Source organism: Mytilus californianus, unplaced genomic scaffold, assembly GCF_021869535.1.
Source record: "Mytilus californianus isolate M0D057914Y unplaced genomic scaffold, xbMytCali1.0.p SCAF_1, whole genome shotgun sequence".
NCBI classification, from domain to species: Eukaryota; Metazoa; Mollusca; class Bivalvia; order Mytilida; family Mytilidae; genus Mytilus; species Mytilus californianus.
Window position 1 is genome coordinate 51,932,410 of NW_026262581.1, and position 21,982 is coordinate 51,954,391.

The following is a 21,982-nucleotide window of genomic DNA, read 5'->3' on the forward strand; positions in this document are numbered from 1 at the left end:
GAAAAATTGTCTTGTTTTCAGATGAGCATCCATCCTGCAAATCTGCACCAATTCCTGACAAACATAGAAAGTATTACACAGATTATGTCAGTGATTGGCAGCCATTGAGTATGCATGCTCTTGTGGAGTATAAAAAGAAAATGGACTCTGAAGGTGATGGAGAGTTCAATCAAGGGAGAGCAAAAGTGTGGAAAACTCAACTTATTACATGATTTGTTTTTAATATATTTAACATATTTTTATAGATTAATGTTTGATTTTAGTTTTTGGAATATTAATTTGTTTTTGTTGAAAAAGCTGATTGCATTTATGATTATTGTGCATTTAGATTTGATAACTCTCTTGCCATCAATCTGCCAACACCTTCAGTGCTTTCTGTAGTTGATATTGTTGGTTTTTTTTCAAAGGATATATTTTCAGTAATATTTTTTGACACATTGACAAACTGTCCAATTTCTTAAAGCAAAAAAAAAGCTGATTCAATTATTTTATTGCCTGATTTCTCTGCTATATAAAAAAAAAACCATTAAGGATTATTTGATTTGGTTCCATTTTTCTTCTTCTGTAAGTTTCAGTTGGTCATGCATGTCCATTAGGAGCAAGAAATACTAGAAGTTGTATAATTTAGAGTGAAGATAGTTTAAAAGTGAAAGTGATATTTTATTTTGTTAGCCTCTCTACAGCTAATGTGAACCAATATGTATATTTAATTCTGTGATAACTGTAATTAAACCAAGATATATATATATCATTTATAGTTATTTTGTAAATTGTAGATCATTTGTATTTTATTATTATGAATTTACTATATGAAACTGAAATTATGGTGGTGACAAGATTGTATTTTTAGGCATCACACAGCTATAATTTGTATATGACTTTAAAAATTTTGTAGTTCTATTTTGATATAGGGTTGTTATTTACAGTATTGCTTGGCTTTTGAAAATCAACATATATATTTAGCAATCAACAAATGATCAAGGCAATTCACAGTGAAAATATATATAATTTCTTAAAAGTAAATTTTTGTAAGAATATAATGCATGTATAATTGTATGAATATGAACTGTATGATGCTGTATTTTTTTTTTTTTATAAAACATAGCATTTTTTTAAAATTGATGACAATATTCGATTTATACAATCTTCAGAAAATAAATCTTCTTAAAATTAAAAAATTGTCAGTCATCACAACATATTTTATGAATACTCATTGATGATGATAATGAGATCTATTTCCAAGATATGTGAAGTTCTTTTTATTTCTTATCTACTTGTATGAGATTTTTTTATATACATAGATTCTGAAATTGACCAAAACTTTATTTATTTATTTTTAAATTGCATTTAATTATCAGAACATCATGAACAAATTTGTTTTATCCTTCGCTTTTATCATCAATATATTTGGCTACTTCTGCTTTTTGATTTTCAAACTCATGTTTTTTTTAAATATAAAGGATGTGATAATTAAAAATGATTATTGTAAATATTTCAAATCCATTTGAAATTGTGATTCCGTCCAAAACCATACCATTTGTAAGTCGGAGATGTTTTTAGCATCCAGACAAAACTGATACTTGGTGCTATGGGATATAACCATAGTAATTAGATACACTGCATAAAACTTTTATGAGGGTCTGGATGGGATATAACAGACCAGAAATATGAATAGAGAAAAATGGGCAAAAATGAGATAAAGAATATAGAATATTGGGCAAAGAAATGAAGAATAAAGAATATAGAATATTGGGCAAAGAAATGAAGAATAAAGAATATAGAATATTGGGCAAAGAAATAAAGAATAAAGAATATAGAATATTGGGCAAAGAAATGAAGAATAAAGAAAAATGGCCTAAAAAAATCAAAAGAACAAAGAAATAAAGATCCAGACCCTCCTGTATTGTATTGGATATCTATGAAGGATGAGAAATGATTGAAGAATAATTTTATTAATTTTTTATTTGTGAACCAATGAAGCTATAATTATCTATTGTCTTTACATCTCTGCAGTTGTTTGAAAAAAGTTGGTTAACTGATATGTGTCGATGACTGGACAGTAACTAGATTTGCAAAAAGTATGAAAAAGAAAACAACAAGCTAGATATTTTTATTTGTTTTTGTAACTGAAGAGATATAATTGACTATGTATGCATGGTTTTTCTATTACAATCATGAAATATAAAAATAGTAATGATTTAAAATTTAAGAAGCTAAATGATAACTATGAACTGATTTTTTTTCTCAAAATATATATCAACACTATAATGTATGTTAAGTAACTGTAAAATGAAGACTCTTGGTTTGGACATTTTTTTCATGAGCATTTGTTAATTTGATACCTTCATAGATATTCTTATTCTATAAATTTCACATGGCTTGTAAAAATAAAGCATTCCAGAAATTTTTGACTTAGTTTATTGTATATTTTTATACGCCCATTTACGGGACGTATTATGGTATACCGTTGACCGTCTGTCCGTCCATCTTTCTGTCCGTCGTCAACATGTCAGACATTAATTCAAAAACGCTTTAACCAATATGCATGAAACTTTAGTGAATTGTTTATATCTGTTGACGTGAGCTCCCTTTTGTTTTTTGTAAATTTCAGATTTACCATTTCTGAGTTTTGGGGTTTTATTCATTAAAAAAGGGGAGATTTTCCAGTTTTCAGACAATAACTCAAAAACAATTTCACCAATTTGCATGAAACTTTTGTGAATTGTTCATATCTATTGACATGAGCTCCCTTTCGTTTTTTATAAATTTTGGATTTACCGTTTCCGAGTTTTGGGGTTTTATTCATTAAAAAAGGGGGGATTTTCCAGTTTTCGGACCATCACACTAAAAAATTTCACCAATTTGCATTAAACTTTTGTGAATTGTTCATATCTATTGACGTGAGCTCCCTTTCGTTTTTTATAAATTTCGGATTTACTGTTTCCAAGTTTTGTGGTTTTATTTTTAAATAAAAAAGGGGGATTTTCCAGTTTTCAGATAATAACTCAAAAACAATTTCACCAATTTGCAAGAAACTTTAGTGAATTGTTTATTTCTATCGACATGAGCTCCCTTTAGATTTTTATAAATTTCAGACTATACGTTTCCGATTTATGGCATTTTATTCATTGCAAATAGGGGAATTTTCCAGTTTTCGGACAAAAACTCAAAAATGCTTTCAGCATTTTTTATAAAACTTTGGTAAATTGTTTATATCTATTTTTGTAAGCTCCCTTTTGATTTTTATAAATTTTCGATTTTACGTTTCCGAGTTGTAAGATTTTATTTGTTTATAGTCTGACAAAAGATTTACTAAGTATTGCGCAACAGCACAGTGTATTGCACAACAGCAAGAAATCTTTCGTATAACCAATTTCAAGTTCTTTGACTACATTTATTCAGAAACCTATAATATATCAAATATTTAATTACAATCCAAATTCAGACCTGTATCAAGCTTGAATATTGTGTCCATTTTTGTCCCAACTGTTCAGGGTTGGACCTCTGCGGGCGTATCGAGCTGTGCTCAGCGAAGCAGTTTATTTCTTTTGAAAGAGTAAATGAAATTTACACAAGAAATTTCATCCATCCGAAGAAATTTTCTGGATTCACTTTCATCAGGAACGCTCAAATCCACAAAAAAAAAACTAAAAAGAATAGCTCAATTCATCTAAAAGAGAAAAGTTTCCTCGTATTCCAAGCATTTACCCTGTTTTTCGTGATAATTCAAGTTAAATAAGGGACACTTATAACAAGGTTATTTTTGCATTCCACATTTTGAAAATATTTTTTATATGATGGTGGAAAGCAAAAATGACCCTATGTATATGAAATTCATTTTATGGCATCTTCATGCTTAATTAGAAAAACATGACTTCCCCATGTAAAAAATGTTTGTTGCCGTAATGTTTGTTTTATTGAAAGCTTTATCCTGAAATGAAGTAAAAATGGCAGGTTCATGAGCACCATTTATTTAAATATCATGTCCTATGGTATTAATTTATACATTCTATGAGAAAGTGGAGAAGAAACCATTCTCATGTCTGATTGTGATGAAATTAAAACCATGAGTAATAAAAAACAATACTACGAAGAAAACTAAATATTGTTCACTGCACGAATTTCACCAAATACTAGGGGTCAACTCGGGTGGCAAAAAGTAAGAAGTGAAGATGATGGATATGTCAATGATAATTCTTGAAATTGCTTTGTTCTTGTTTGTGTTGTAATAAGCACTCCGACAAAAATTTAATTTCAATATATTGTTGATTGATTAGTACATTTCAAGTCATGGCCAATCTTGAAATATTGCTATATTCTATTTCTGACCATCTTCTAGAACTTTTCTAGCATTTCTAAACGTTACATTGGAATTAATTTCTTCCAGGGGAAAAGCCTCTTTGGGTCTTGTATTGTCATACTTGCCTGAACTTCAAGATGTTTTAAAATACTATTAAAGTTAATATTTGGATATTTGGTGCTTTCCCCTCAAGTGTGCATTATTAAGAAACAAACACAGACTTGTTGATGTACTCTGATGTGTCTCCTGGCAAACTATTACAGGGAGAGCGACCATTTTATAAATCTAACTCAGACTGCTGGTTTTCTACAAAGAAGTGAATATTTATATGACATTAATACATAACATACCTAAAACTATTCACGAGACATTTGTTGCTGGACATTTAACATTAAACATCAAATAATCAGTTTGAACCATTTTTAGCTCAATTGGCCCTTTACTTTTCTCATCATTTGGCGTCCGTCATCGTCTGTTAACTTTACAAAAATTTTCTCCTCTCATTGGGGTAATTAGTTTTAAAAATGTTTCTGATGATCCTGCCTGCCAACCAACATGGTTAATATATATGTTCCAATCCTGGCGAGGGAAGAACAAAAATTTGCTTCTGCAAATTTGCAGATTTAACATTGTAATGTTTAGAGTAATTATGTATATATATATATATATATATAAAAACATGGGGGTAAAATGCAAGTTTCTTGAAAACCGCTTTAAATATGGCAGAAATGTTTAGAATGTTGAGGCAATGCTACATGTAACTAGCCATCCAAGATACTAGTAATAAGACCTTCAGGAGCGTAAATTGTAGAAAAGTAAATATCTTTGTATATATAATGCTAAATGCATCCATGAATGAGTGAAACGAGAGTGGCTGTGGTGGTCTTCCCTTGGAAATATCTTAATGCGTACGTTTATGTTTTCCTAAGGCTTAGACCAAAGACGATTTATCATTTAATTTTACATACATGTGTATTGAAGATATTCTTTCCATTAACAGTACAAACTTTTCTGATTGGGTACCATTAAAAGTCACGAACTATAGATTACAGACACCAAATATATATACAGCTTCCTCAGCCTCATTTTTAGACATATACCCCAAATTTGACTACAGCAATCAACTCAATACTAGTTTCTATGACAAAAGAGATCAATTATAAATTTTCCTCACCTTAGAAGTGATTTACCAACTTCGTCCGTATATGGAGTAAATATTTCTCAACTCATGATTTTCAGGAGCTTCCAACTTTCAAAAACTGGTGCGCACGACATTCAAACTGGTGCACACGAGTTTCAAACTGCGCCCCAGTTCTTGAAAGTCGTGCGCGCCATATTGAAAGTCATGCGCACTAGTTTGAAAGTCTTGTGCACAACCTGAAAAGTTGTGTGCGCGATTTTTCAAAATGGTGCGCACCAGATTGAATCTCATGCAATCGAAAAAAATTATATTTACATGATACTTAAGGGGCTCCGTAATTATGCTTTACTATACTGATTGCATTATCAACTGCAAAAACTTTTTTGTTTAAATTCATTTGTGATGTATGTTTACACAGTTTTTGCTGCGGAATCCCAGATATGGCCATGTTAACCAATTATGTCTGTTTGGGCTGCTCATTAAATTTGGCAATATTACGGAACATTAAACAACTAACTACTGTCATTCAAGTGGGCATATTAGCTAGCTAGAAAACCAGATTTAACCCACTATTTTCTTAAGAAAATGCCTGTGCCAAGTTAGGAATGTGACAGTTGTTTTCCTTTTGGTTTTTAAAAACAATGTTTTTTTTTTCCAATTTAAAAAAAAATCTGTATTATAGATACAATGAATAAGCGTTGATTCTTGAAACAGAAACCGTGAGCCCGGAGGGCGAATTGTTTGTTTTTCATGAATCAACGCGTATCATTGTATCTATAACTTAAACTATTGTGTTGATTTCTTTTCAAAATTAAAGCCTTTTCTTAATTAGAAGGTAATGTTAGTGAGTATAAATAACCTTGTTATCATGTTTAACGATACATTAAAGTTCACATTTAATTGGTTAGAGAAATACAAATATAACATAACACGTCTGTCTTTAAATTATTATGCATCTGAATATTATTCGTAATTTACGAAATAAGACATATTCGAACTTATTTTTAAGTATAAATAATAAGTACATTGCCAATATTTCTAGCAAGAAACCTAATTTTAGACACATCACCATTTACTCGCATAGGTATTTGCGAATAAACATTTGTAAAGATATGTAGTAAAACAGATGTGATCATACTATAAATTAAACAAAAATGCACAAATTGAATGTGATATTTTTTATTCAAGTACATGAATTGGCCAATAATAATCCAAAAATAAACGGGAAAACGGGAAAACCCGCTACTCAAAAATATCCACAATAACATACCGATGTGTATCATATGTTCATTTATATATATAAAATAGACAGCAAGATTACAACTCATTGGAAGCCGAGAGATTTCAAGGCAAGTGTTTAAATTAATCCATTAGTGAACAGAAATCAGTAAATTAGCTAATTCAAATTTAATGAAATTAGGCACACAAAGGAAACAATATTGAATATGATTTGGTGAGTCCATTTCAGCGACAGATTTAGGAAGCGTTGATTCTATGTCTAGGTTAGTCTATGGAAAGGTATATACTATGAAATTTAGAGCGAGGGGCTTGCTTTCCTTAAGAAAGTTTATCACCAAGTTGCTTTAATTTTCCTGCACAAGGTTTCATAGTACACACTTTTCTGTGTACAAAGTAATTGCATGGATGATACATTATCATAATTTTAAGATATCGTTGTACTCTAATCAAGGTATAAAGAACCATATGTATTACCCTTTATTTAAATGATAAAATTTGCAATTGTCAAAAACAATTTTTAGATCCAAAGATTTTAATAGCAGGATATTTAAAAATCAACGTGAAAACTAATTACAAACTATTTAATTTAATTTGGAACACAGCATTTTATTTCAAAATAGCCAGTGGCAATTTTTGTTTTAAATATCTTGATTACGATACAATGAAATCTTACCCTTGTGGTCATTCATGCGTAGTTACTTAGTACACAGGAAAAGTATGTACTATAAAAATAAGAAGGCAAATATAAGCAATTTGATTGGACGAGAAGTTGTAAGTATGTGCCAAAGAAAAAGAATCCACGGTAAATGAATAGGCTGGCATCACGGCAATGGTTTAAACATGGATCTTCGTTTTATAGATATGACTGTGCATAAGCATTAATGGAAATCAGATGGGACAATCTTGACTTTTAAAACGACATAAAACTTATGCAGGACGAACAGACGAGTCGGTGTGGTATTATACAATAATCAGATCCAATGACATTCGGTGTGGTATTACAATGCAATAATGAGATCCATTGGCATCGAACTACCATAGCCCTATTCACAAATAAAAGTGAAGCGGAATAAGTCATGCAAATCCAATCTTTTGTTAGACCAATTACAAATATAAATTATCATTTTATATTTGTTTTAAAAAAGATTTGATCGTTTTCGTGGAATTTTTGTAATTAAGAATAAGCGGCAACAGATCTTTCACGATCCTTTTCACGATCATCAAAATGCGGTACCCGATCTTTCACGATCCGAAATATCAAGTTTTTACAAACATTACCATATTTGCAAAGTTTCTGATTAAACTAAATCAAAATAACTTTAAGAACTATTCTAAACAGTAACATTGAACGATTTTTTTTAAGAGAAAAGTAGTTAATGCATTAAAAATTTGAAAAAAATCATGTTTACATTTTTATTTCTCTGAAATTTCGAAGAGCATCTGCCTGTTGTAGTTTTGTAAAAACGGTGTACTTTTAAGACTTGATTTTACAGACAGTTTTATTTTTCCAAGTTTTGTCATGTTAATTGATTAAATTAGATTATTTATTGACGTTGAATGAATGTCTTCTCGATAAAATATCCTTCACGATCCTATACCAGATCTTTTACGATCCTTCTAGTATACCAGATCTTTCACGATCCAATAACAATACTTGCCCACCGTTACTTATTCTTTCACGATATTTTTCTCGATATACCGAATTACAGCCGTGTAATATCTCAAAAACTGTAATAGAAACTTTAAAGCCAAAATTATCAGAAAGACAGAATCTACTATTACCTTTAATAGCCGAAATCATGACGATTATTACATTTCTATGTAGCAACTCCAGCAGCGCCTGCATACGGAGTATATATCTCCCAGTTGATACGATATTCCAGGGCTTGTTTTTCCTATCATGATTTCCTTGATAGAGGGTTGCTGCTCACAAGGAGGCTATTAAACCAAGAGTTCCAAGTGATGAAGTTGAAATCATCCCTTCATAAATTTTACGGATGTCATCACGAGTTGGTTGACCGTTATGGAATATCCGTTTCACAGATGATAGCGGATATGTTCCAAACTACAATCCCGTCCCCTTTTCTACGATTGTGACCTACCGAATTAGACTTATTATCTGGTTTGTACTAACATGAGCAACACGACGGGTGCCACATGTGGAGCAGGAAAAGCTTTGGAATTAATGTATAATAAATACATGGATAATTATATTTCTAAAACATCGATCAATGAGATTCGTATACTAGTGTCAAGCTATCCAGCAATTCTCATCCTGCAATTCTCTTGCGATAAAGATATCCTGCAATTCGTCATCCTGCAATTGCGTTCGAAAAACAACTTGAGTGACAATTTTAATTTTTTTCAAAATCATGGTTTTTGACTTGTTTTGTTTGAAAAAAAAGATAAATATAAAGTTTTTTATATCCCATTCACAAATTTCTAACTTTAGTTTACAAATTTCTAACTCATCTTTACGGTCTATAACTAGAATTTACAATTAGAAAAATCATGACGATTCACAAAGAGATATATATCTGTGAAGTCCCGGATATGGTTTCGTTTTTATGCATGTTTAAGAATTTTTTGGGTAAGCTTTCTTAAAGGCCCAAAATTTCGTTCGAAACACGGAAATAAAGCCAAGTTCTAAAAAATACACATTGGGGTTCCCACTTTCCGACCCATTGTTTCGGTAGTTCTTTATGGCTATGGATTATAGACTCTGCTTCAAAGAATAGCTATAATATAGAACTACATCGGGAGGGTAAAGAATTTCTGAGGTATGCATTCTTAAAAGCCAGAACTTTCGTCCGAAATATGGAAATAAAGCCAAATTCGATAAAATACGCATTTGAGTACCCATTGTTTTGGTAGTTTTTTATGGCTAGGGATTATTAACTCCGCTCTAATAAATAGCTATTGGATATTACTACAACGGGAGGGTATAGATTTTCTGGGGTAATTATTCTTAAAGGCCGAAAATGTCGTCCGAAACATGAAAATAAAGCCAAATTCGATAAAATACGTTCTAAGGTCACCCACTTTCCAACCAATTATCTAGGTAGTTCTTAATGGCTAGGGATTATAGACTCTGCTTCAATGAATAGCTATTGGATAGTACTACAACGGGAAGGTAAAGAATGTCTGGGTTAAGATTTCTTAAAGGCTCAAAATTTCGTTCGATACACGGAAATAAAGCCAAATTCGATAAATTACGCTCTAGGGTCACCCACTTTCCAACCAATTATCACGGTAGTTCTTAATGGCTAGGGATTATAGACTCTCTTCAATGCATAGCAATTATATAGTACTACATTGGGATAGTAGAGAATTACTGGGGAAAGCATTCGTAAAGGCCCAAAATTTCGTTCGAAATACGGAAAAAAGCCAAATTCTATAAAATACGAATTGGGGTACCCACTTTCTAACCCATTAATTTGGTCGTTCTTTATGGCTAGGGATTATAGACTCTGCTCTAATAAATATTTATTCGATAGTACTACAACGGGAGGGTAAAGAATTTCTGGAGTTAGCATTCTTAAAGTCCGAAAATGTCGTCCGAAACATGGAAATAAGCAAAATTCGATAAAATACGCTCTAGGGTCACCCACATTCCAACCGATTATGTGGTTAGTTCTAAATAGCTAGGGATTATAGCCTCTGCTTCAATGGATAGCTATTATATAGTACTACATTGGGACAGTAGAGAATTTCTGGGGTTAACATTCTTAAAGGCCCAAAATTTCGTTCGAAACACGGAAAAAAGCAAAATTCGATAAAATACGCACTAGGGTCACCCACTTTCCAACGAATTATCTGGGTACTTCTTAATGACTAGAGATTATAGACTCTGCTTCAATGGATAGCTATTATATAGTACTACATTCGGATAGTAGAGAATTTCTGGGGTAAACATTCTTTAAGGCCCAAAAATTCGTTCGAAACACGGAAAAAAGCCAAATTCGAGAAAATACGCTCTAGGGTCACCCACTTTCCAACCAATTATCTGGGTAGTTCTTAATGACTAGGGATTATAGACTCTGCTTCAATGAATAGCTATTGAATAGTACTACAACGGGAAGGTAAGAAATTTCTGGGGTAAGCTTTACTTAAGGGCCAAAATATCGTTCGAAACACGGAAATAAAGCCAAATTCGATAAAATACGCTCAATGGTCACCCACTTTCCTATAGGGACTATAGACTCTGCTTCAAAGATTAGCCATTATATAGTACTACATCGAGAGGATAAAGAATTTCTGGGGTAAGCATTCTTAAAGGCCGAAAATTTCGTCCAAAATATGGAAATAAAGCCAAATTCGGTATAATACGCATTTAGGTACCCACTTTCCGACCCACTGTTTTTGTAGTTTTGTATGGCTAGGGATTATAAACTCTGCTCAAATGAATAGCTATTGGATATTACTACAACGGGAGGGTAAAGAATTTCTGGGGTAAGCTTTCTTAAAGTCCGAAAATGTCGGCCGAAACATTGAAATAATCCAAATTCGATAAAATACGCTCTAGGGTCACCCACTTTCCAACCAATTATCTGGGTAGTTCTTAATGACAAGAGATTATAGACTCTGTTTCAATGAATAGCAAATATATAGTACTACATTGGGATAGTAGAGAATTACTGGGGTAAGCCTTCGTAAAGGCCGAAAATTTCGTTCGAAACACGGAAAAAAGCCAAATTCTATAAAATACGAATTGGGGTACCCACTTTCCAACCCAATAATTTGGTCGTTCTTTATGGCTAGGGATTATAGACTGTGCTCTAATAAATAGTTATTGGATAGTACTACAACGGGATGGTAAAGAATTTCTGGGGTAAAGATCCTTAAAGGCCCAAAATTTTGTTCGAAACACGGAAATAAAGCCAATTTGATAAGATACGCTCTAGGGTCACCCACTTTCCTACCAATTGTCTGGTTAGTTCTTAATGGCTAGGGATTAGAGACTCTGCTTCAGTGGATAGTTATCATACAGTACTACATTGGGATAGTAGAGAATTTCTGGGGTAAACATTCTTTAAGGCCCAAAATTTCGGTCGAAACACGGAAAAAGCCAAATTCGATAAAATACGCATTAGGGTCATCCACTTTCCAACCAATTGTCTGGGTAGTTCTTAATGACTAGGGATTATAGACTCTGCTTCAATGAATAGCTATTAAATAGTACTACAACGGGAACGTAAGGAATTTCTGGGGTAAGCTTTTTTAAAGGGCCAAAATATCGTTCGAAACACAGAGATAAAGCCAAATTCGATAAAATACGCTCAATGGTCACCCATTTTTCAACAAATTATCTGGGTAGTTCTTTATGACTAGGGATTAAAGACTCTGACTCAATGAATAGCTATTTTGTAGTACTACATCGGGATAGTACAGAGTTTCTGGGGTGAGCTATTTTAAGGGCGCAAAATTTCGTTCGAAACACGGAAAAAAGCCAAATTTTATAAAATTCGCATTGGGGTACCCACTTTCCGACCCATTGTTTCTGTAAATCTTTATGGCTAGGGATTATAGACTCTGCTTCAATAATTAACTATAATATAGTACTACATCGGGAGGATAAAGAATTTCTGAGGTAAGCAGTCCTAAAGGCCGAAAATATCGTCCAAAATATGGAAATAAAGCCAAATTTGATATAATACGCATTTGGGTACCCACGTTCCGACCCATTGTTTTGGTAGTTGTTTATTGCTTGGGATTATAAACTCTGCTCTATTAAATAGTTATTGGATATTACTACAACGGGAGGGTAAAGAATTTCTGGGGTAAGCATTCTTAAAGGCCGAAAATGTCGTCCGAAACATGGAAATAATCCATTTCGATAAAATACGCTCTAGGGTCACCCACTTTCCAACCAATTATCTGGGTAGTTCTTAATGTCTAGTGATTATAGACTCTGCTTCAATGTACAGCTAGTTTATAATACTATAATGGGATAGTAGAGAATTACTGGGGTAAGTATTCTTAAAGGCCCAAAATTTCATTCGAAACACGGAAAAAAGCCAAATTCTATAAAATACGAATAGGGGTACACACTTTCCGACCCATTAATTTGGTAGTTCTTTATGGCTAGGGATTATAGACTCTGCTCTAATAAATAGTTATTGGATAGTACTTCAACGGGAGGGTAAGGAATTTCTAGGGTAAGCATTGTTAAAGGCCCAAAATTTCTTTCGAAACACGGAAAAAAAGCCAAATTCGATAAAACACGCTCTAGTGTCACCCACTTTCCAACCAATTGTCTGGGAAGTTCTTTATGGCTAGGGATTAGAGACTCTGCTTCAATGCACAGCTATTATATAGTAGTACTTTGGGATAGTAGTGAAATTCTGGGGTAAGTATTCTTAAAAGCCGAAAATTTCGTCCGAACCATGGGAATAAAGCCAAATTCGATAAAATATGCTCTAGGGTCACCCACTTTCCAACCAATCATCTTGCTAGTTCTTAATGGCTAGGGATTAAAGACTCTGCTTCAATGAATAGCTACGGTATTATATAGTACTATATTGGGATAGTAGATAGTTTCTGGGGTAAGCATTCTTAAAGACCGAAAATTTCGTTCGAAACATGGAAAAAAGACAAATTCGATGAAATACGCATTGGGGTAACCACTTTCCGACCCATTAATTTGGTAGTTCTTTATGGCTAGGGATTGTCTGGGTAGTTTTTTATGGCTGGGGATTGTAGACTCTGCGTCAATGAAAAGCTATTATATAGTACTTCATCGGTATAGTAGAGAATTTTTGGGGTAAGCTATTTTAAAGGCCAAACATTTCGTTCGAAACACGGAAAAAAGACAAATTTTATGAAATACGCATTGGGGTACCCACTTTCCGACCCATTGTTTTTGTAGTTCTTAATGGCTAGGGATAAGAGACTCTGCTTCGATGAATAGCTATTATATAGTACTACATCGGGAGGGTAAAGAATTTCTTGGGTAAGCATTCTTTAAGGCCAAAAATTTCGTCCTTAATATGGAATTAAGCCAAATTCGATAAAATACGCTCTAGGGTCACCCACTTTCCAACCAATCATCTTGCTAGTTCTTAATGGCTAGGGATTAAAGACTCTGCTTCAATGAATAGCTACGGTATTATATAGTACTATATTGGGATAGTAGATAGTTTCTGGGGTAAGCATTCTTAAAGACCGAAAATTTCGTTCGAAACATGGAAAAAAGACAAATTCGATGAAATACGCATTGGGGTAACCACTTTCCGACCCATTAATTTGGTAGTTCTTTATGGCTAGGGATTATAAACTCTGCTCTAATGAATAGCTATTGGATATTACTACAACGGGAAAGTAAAGAATTTCTGGGGTACGCTTTCTTAAAGGTCCAAAATTTCGTTCGAAACGCGGAAATAAAGCCAAATTCAATAAAATACGCTCTAGGGTCACCCACTTTCCAACCAATTGTCTAGGTAGTTCTTTATGGCTAGGGATTAAAGACTCTGCTTCAATGAACAGCTATTATATAGTACTACATTGGGATAGTAGAGAATCTCTGGGGTAAGCATTCTTAAAAGCCCAAAATTTCGTTCGAAACATTGAAAAGCCAAATTCTATAAAATACGCATTGGGGTACGCACTTTCCGACCCATTAATTCTGTAGTTCTTTATGGCTAGGGATTAGAGACTCTGCTTCAATGAATAGCTATTGGATATTACTACAACGGGAGGGTAAAGAATTTCTGGGGTAAGCATTCTTAAAGGCCGAAAATGTCATCCTGTAAAGTAGGACCGAAAAAATAAAAATATGTCTATGTTGAAAGAGTAACTGATATTATCTTAATTATAGCAAATGTCTTGTAAAACAAAGCAGAAAAAGTGTATGGCAAGCAAAGAAAAAATAAAATTAATTTAACTTATGGCGCACTATCCCGTTCTAGTTGAATCCAGTGCATATTTTATCAAATATGACTTTGTTCCTGTGTTACGGACGAAATTTTCGGCCTTTAAGAATGCTTACCCCAGAAATTCTTTACACTCACGTTGTAGTACTATCCAATAGCTATTCCTTAGGGCAGCGTCTATAATGCCTAGCCATAAAGAACTACCGAGACAATGGGTCGAAAAGTGGGTGCCCCCAATGCGTATTTTATCGAATTGGGCTTTATTTTTATGTTTCGGACGCGATTTTCGTCCTCTAGGAATGCTTACTCCAGAAATTCTTTGGCCCCTCGATGTAGAACTACCCAAAAGCTATTTATTAGAGCAGAATCTATAACCCCTAGCCATACAGAACTGCCGGGGCAATGGTTTTGAACAAGTAGGTGACCCCAGTGCATATTTTATCAAATATGACTTTTTTCCCGTGTTACGGACGAAATTTTCGGTCTTTAAGAATGCTTACCCCAGAAATTCTTTACCCTCACGTTGTAGTACTATCCAATAGCTATTCCTAAGGGCAGCGTCTATAATGCCTAGCCATAAAGAACTACCGAGACAATGGGTCGGAAAGTGTGTGCCCCCAATGCGTATTTTATCGAATTGGGCTTTATTTCCATGTTTCGGACGCGATTTTCGTCCTGTAGGAATGCTTACCCCAGAAATTCTTTGGCCCCTCGATGTAGTACTACCCAAAAGCTATTTATTAGAGCAGAATCTATAACCCCTAGCTATACAGAACTGCCGGGGCAATGGTTTTGAACAAGTGGGTGACCCCAGTGCATATTTTAACAAATATGACATTTTTCCAGTGGTACGGACGAAATTTTCGGCCTTTAAGAATGCTTACCCCAGAAATTCTTTACCCTCACGTTGTAGTACTATCCAATAGCTATTCATTAGGGCAGCGTCTATAATGCCTAGCCATAAAGAACTACCGAGACAACGGGTTGGAAAGTGGGTGCCCCCAATGCGTATTTTATCGAATTGGGCTTTATTTCCATGTTTCGGACGCGATTTTCGTCCTCTAGGAATGCTTACCCCAGAAATTCTTTGGCCCCTCGATGTAGTACTACCCAAAAGCTATTTATTAGAGCAGAATCTATAACCCCTAGCCATACAGAACTGCCGGGGCAATGGTTTTGAACAAGTGGGTGACCCAGTTTCAAATAGAAGTTGTGTTGCAGGTATACCATGAAAAAATTCATTTTACATCAAAATTTTGTATTTTTAGTCGTTAATATGAGTTTCGAAAATCGCAAATTTGGGTTAAACATGGGTTTATACGAATCACATCCTGGACTTATTAACAGATAATACTTTGTTTGAATCGTCATCATGATATTATTGTAAATGCTAATTACAAATCGTAAATATGAGATAGAAATTTGCAAACTTAATTTAGAATTTTGTTAATGGGATATAAAAGTCTTTGATTTTCTATATAAATCTTGTTTTCGAACAAAAAGTCAAAAACTATGATTTTAAAGAAAAATAAAATTGTCGCTCAAGTAGTTTTCCAAACGCAATTGCAGGATTACGAATTGCAGGTCTGGATAGATTCTTATAAAGAGAATTGCAAGATGAGAATTGCTGGATAGCTTGACACTATAGTGATTCGTATTCGGGGGAATTGTAACTTCGAAATTTGTGGGTCCTCAATGCTCTTCAACTTCGTACTTGATTTGGCTTTGTATGAGTCTTTTGTAGACGAAATGCGCGTCTGGCGTACAAAAGTATAAGCCTGGTATCTTTGATGAGTTTATTTATAGGCACTGGCTACAATTATCCGCAAAAAGTAACAATAAGAATTAATAATTGTTACTTGCAGTTAGTGTAACCTGTAAAATTTTACATTTGCAAAATATGTCTTATGTGTGTTCCTATCCTTTATAAGATACGAAATGAACTTCCGATAAAAATGCTTTGTTAAATTTGGATCTTAACTGTGACAATTCAGCCGAGCGGAACGGAGCGAAGCGAAAAAAATGCATTACTAGAGAAAGCTGTCACATCCAAAAAGAGTTTCATGCACTTTGCCAGATGTAAGAGGTTTATGGTTTATGACAAAAATGAAATCTTTATAAGAAAGTTTGTCTTTGCATTTTCAACTCCTAAACGGGAAATAACTCTTTTTTGTTAAAACACGATTTTTAAAAATTACTTCATTTTACAGGCTTTTATCAGCAGTTTGATGAATATAAATATTTTAATATTATTTTGGATCATAAAAAATGTAAAAAAGCAGATACAAAGATGTATATGGATTTTATTTTAGCAGTTTGAAACAATATTATACAGTCTTCGTAAACATACCAAAAAATTGAAACTGTCGTCTGTTCAACACCATAGATGACAACAACAATTGAAAGATTTCTTTTTAAATATCTCGAGAAAGTGTGTATTGACACACACAAAGAAAATTAAAGTTAGTTAAGACAGTGACCAGAAACAAACTGAATAGAGTATCATATTAAGGATTTTACACTTGTCATGTTGTTATAACAAAATTAAATTCAAACATCCGAAAAACTTCGAATATTATTTCACTTAAATTTAACCGACAGTTGTCTCCTCTTATACCCAGCAAAAATCCAGCATTTGAAAGATGCAATAAGCTACGTTTACTGTAGTGACAATTGGTAAGTGTTTAAAATATTTATCGTGTAAATAAATATTGGACAACGTTGGAATGTTCTCAAAGTTTATATACTTTCTATAAGCCAAATCGGACTTCATTATTAACTAGCGTTTATTGCGTGCAGGCTCTAAATTTACGCTATAAATTTATTACTTTGGGATACCATACGGCATATTTTGTTAATAGTGAACAAAAAGGTAAAACATGCTACACAGAGGAGCAAGTGATCAGTATGCTGGAGTTTCTTATTGACAACATATTTGTTGAATTTGGAGCCGGGTAGACTTTTTCAACAAATTGTCGGCATTCCAATGGTAACAAACTGTACGCCTCTCCTTGCCGACCTCTTCTTATTTTTATATGAGTTGGAGTTCCTTCAGACACTTGTCAAAAACGAGAAGATCAAAGAAGCCAGATCATTTAATTTCCTATTCAGATATATTGATGATATTCTTTCCATTAACAATCCAAACTTTTCTGATTGGGTTCCATTAATATATCCTTCTAGAAATGTGTGTTTGTTTATTCTACATTGGCTAGAGGTATAGGGGAGGGTTGAGATCTCACAAAACATGTTTAACCTCGCCGCATTTTTACGCCTGTCCCAAATCAGGAGCCTCTGGCATTTGTTAGTCTTGTATGTTTTTTTTAATATTAGTTCATTTATATGTTTCGGAGTTTAGTGTGACGTTCATTTTCACTGAACTAGTACACATTTTGTTTAGGGGCCAGCTGAAGCCCGCCTCCGGGTGCGGGATTTTCTCGCTGTGTTGAAGACCCATTGGTGGCCTTGAGCTGTTTTCTGCTCTTTGGTCGGGTTGTTGTCTCTTTGACACATTTCCCATTTCCATTCTCAATTTTATTGCATTTCGACTGAACTTTATTTAATTCTAAAACAGGAATATACTTCCGTCCAACTAACAACATAAGAAATGAAATACACAGAAAAGTTTGTTGATAAATTACTTGACATAAAACCAATATATATTCCTATTAATCATTTCAATTGAACTTGTGGTATCGTTGATAGGATATATATCAACATAGATCATTGCTGTCCATTTCAAGTTTATCTATTTACTAAAATTAACAACAGATCATTCAAGGTTTCTTCTAAAGAGCAAAGGCTAAAGACAATCTTATCGTCTATCGGTCAATCTTTTTGTTCATTTTGCTTTTGTGGGGGGTTACGTCAATTTTAAGTGATTTGCAGGTGTAAATAAAGAGTTCTTATAAAGAATATATCAAACGCTGTAATATTTGGTCTCTCTCTTCGACATCTTTTATTTCATTGATAAAAGGAATCATTAACACTTACACACTATTTTCAGTAAGTATGTGTTACAGAACTGTGGAATCGACACTGTTACAGCTTATTTGAACTGGTTTCAAACTTCGGTCAAAACGTTTCATTTATGTATGAAACGAAAGATGGATTTTAAAAAAAAAATGTTAATGCAAACCAGCATAGTTTATTATTATTTTGATTTTTTAAAAGTTTTTTCAAAGTTTTTTTTTTGATCTGTTGTTTTCGTGTGCAGGATCTTGCCATGCCAATAAATATTTCTGTGCTTTTGTTTAAATTAGTATACCTTAGTGTGAAACCAATTTAGATTAGATGTAAACTCTTTTAGTTACATTATACCGTACAAGTATCTTGTAAGATTGTCAATCACGGGAACTTTATAATTTCTTGTACTATGTAAAATTGACCTCACCTGTGCTTGCAGTGACGGACCCGGAGGGGCGTACCTCCCTTTGATAGTCTAAGCTTAATTTATTCAATACTTTCTAGACTCAGATCGAGGTTAGAACTTCACATATTTTGTAGAAACTTGTTTCATGTTGAAAACCGCGTGTTGAACTCTGCAATCTAATCAAAATACAAATCCTGTGTCCACACTTTACACTCCGTTCTGCTTGTACTTTCTATTCTGATGTACAATATCTCGACAGGGAATTGAAGATCTGGAACATTTTATCTTTTAATGTGCTGAACGGGAACAAATCAGATCAAAATACTGCTATAAGATCAAACATATTACAGATGAGAGGGACAAATCTATGTATCAGGATATTGTAAATGATGGCAAACTCCTTCAGCTTATTATGGACTGTACTGGCAAACATATAGATCTGTCATACAAATATTTGCAAAGATATGGAAAGAGCAGCTAGAACTGAATATGTTTGTGTTATAAGATGCACCAACATCATACTAAAAGGGTGTAACTATGACCATGAGTACAGAACAAGAGAGTACACGAGAGTCAAATGTACATGAATTTTCAAACAGGAACAGTTTTAATGTTTTTGATCATAAATTCTACCAGTCTAGAAGATACCGTGGACTTTTTATACTAAAAACCCTTTAGTGAAAGACTGTTTTCTAAAGTCTATACCCTATGGTAGTGATTTACTATTAATGGAGGAAAATACAAGAAACTGTGCGGAACTCTGGTTATTATTATATCAGCAATGTAATTTCTGAAAGAGTGTATCATTGTGAAAACCAATACCAAAGGATCCCAAAAGGTCCTTTAAACAGAAAATAGAACGCAAGCAAAGCGTGGACCCCGGACCTGTTTTTTTAATAAGATTGGAACTCTCGTAATTGTCTTTTTTTTGTGTGTTTTTTTTAATGACCCCTTATATCCTTTTATTCATAATGTTGATATTTCATGCATACTTATGCCAAAGTGAATTTATTGACATTATAAACATTCTGCCTCTAGATATGGTTGTTACGGAAGACGAATCACACGAAGAATACATATCCGCAATAAAAGGCTCACAGTATTTTCTTTTTTTTTTACATTTTTACTTTTGGATTATTAATGATATAACATATCAAAAACAAAGACAAAAAGATTTTCTGTACATGTAGTAGGACTAATGTCATAATGTCATAAAGTGAATTAAACGCGATTGTTGGAAACCAAAATACAAATCATACAAATACATCGCACAACCAGACCAAACAGTAGGTTTATGTTCATGTATAAACATATATTTCAAACTATTTAAAACGACGGAAAGGAGTGGTATATGTCAATAAGTCACAACCAAGAAACACACAAAAACCCACAAACAAACACAGAATCCATTTTGAGGTTTAGAAAGGATTTTGGACAAGTGTTCATACAAAATCTCGAGACCTAAATAACCGCGAGTAAATTGACCAGAGACCCTCAAAGACCACCATCAAGACCAATTTCCATGAATGAAGAAAACCCATAAAACTATAACTGATGACATCCACTGACGAGGTTCTTAATTTGTGATATTATCATCGAAATTTGACGGGATTAAAACAGTTTTTATAGGCTAGTGTGGATATGAGACCAAATGACGAAAAATGGTGAACACAAAAACAAATTCAGTAATGATACCACTTCAAGTGCAACGAAAGTAATTGTTTAGAATTCAGTTTTCTTTATCTCAAGCTTAATTAATAGTAATAACAATTTACAAAATTACATGGCAAAATAAAGTACATAAATTGAAAATGGCGCAGTTATTATCAAGAAAAATTCATTGAGCAATTGTTCGTTATAAATATTTTTTTTTGTAATTTCGGAGATGATTAAATGAAATATGGAGATAAAGAATTCACATTTAAAAGTGATAACCAACACGTTGGAGTAGATAATTTGGACTGTTTTTTTCGCACATTCCAAATTATCTACTTGAATTATGGACAAAAGCGACATTTAAATCCAATATCTAACTTAGTTCATTTATACATGTAAACGGGATCAACCCTTGGTTACTACATATCTTGTGATGGCAAATTACTTACTTGTACTTTAAGTCTTCGTATGTAGGCGGAGTTGATATCACATGTATTGCAGTAACGTTGTCACGAGTTGTCCTCCGTTCGTATAAATGCTTAAATTGATCTCAGAATGGTTAACTTTATGACGGCTAAAACTTTTTCTTAAAGCAAATTGAAATGTTCAACTCCTTAGGATTGTATTTCATAGCGATGATTGAAATTCAAATGTTGATTGCAAACATGGTACCATGGTCTCCCAGTCAATGGAAAGGAGACCAAAAACTTCTTTGCGACAGTTCTATATGCAAACCTGGTGTTGCTGATTATGAAATATGCTGTAGCTGTCATTCTAAAGGATTATGGGAACTCGATAAAAATTTCGAACGATCATCTCAGACTTTGCATATCGAATATATTAAATTTGGTTCGAATGCATTTGTTCTGCCACCGTCAAATTTTAATACAAGTGCTCCTGCAAATCTTGTACACAGAAATGGAAGACTTCGAGTATTACCAACAAATATATGTGATTTTCAGAATTTAAAACTTTTGGATTTAAAGTCAAATCAACTCACAAATATAAAAACTATTTCCTGTTTGAGAAATTTGGAAATTCTAAAACTTGAATATAACAAATTAGCTTATCTGAGCAATGAAACGTTTCAAAATATGTCAAATTTACGAAGTGTGAGTTTAGCCAACAACCAGATCAAAGAAATGGATCCACATGCTTTTAATGGTGATTCTGTCAACATTTTTAATTTTGATATGTCCGGGAACAACCTTACAAAAATTGACGTGACAAATCTTGTTATGGACAAACTTTATTGTAAGATAAATTATGAAAACAATCTATTCCAAGAAATAGAAAATATATTAGGATGGAAAGTAAACACAAGCCTACATTATGGAACAGGTACGGTTAGTGTTGCACAAAATCCACCAATGCACTTTCCGGATTACGAATATGTTGGATTT

General features: G+C 33.3%; 1 protein-coding gene across 6 annotated transcripts in view; it reads left to right on the forward strand.

The window, feature by feature from the left end:
* The window catches only part of LOC127721000 (hepatoma-derived growth factor-related protein 2-like), a 65,882-nt gene extending 63,474 nt beyond the window's left edge, over nt 1–2,408 (forward strand). For all 6 annotated transcript variants that reach the window (XM_052227715.1, XM_052227725.1, XM_052227727.1 and 3 more), the window contains one exon: nt 22–2,408. In XM_052227715.1, the coding sequence (XP_052083675.1) occupies nt 22–212 (191 nt within the window). In that variant the 3' untranslated portion in view covers nt 213–2,408. The remainder of the gene's footprint in view (nt 1–21) is intronic.
* Nucleotides 2,409–21,982: the final 19,574 nt, after the last annotated feature.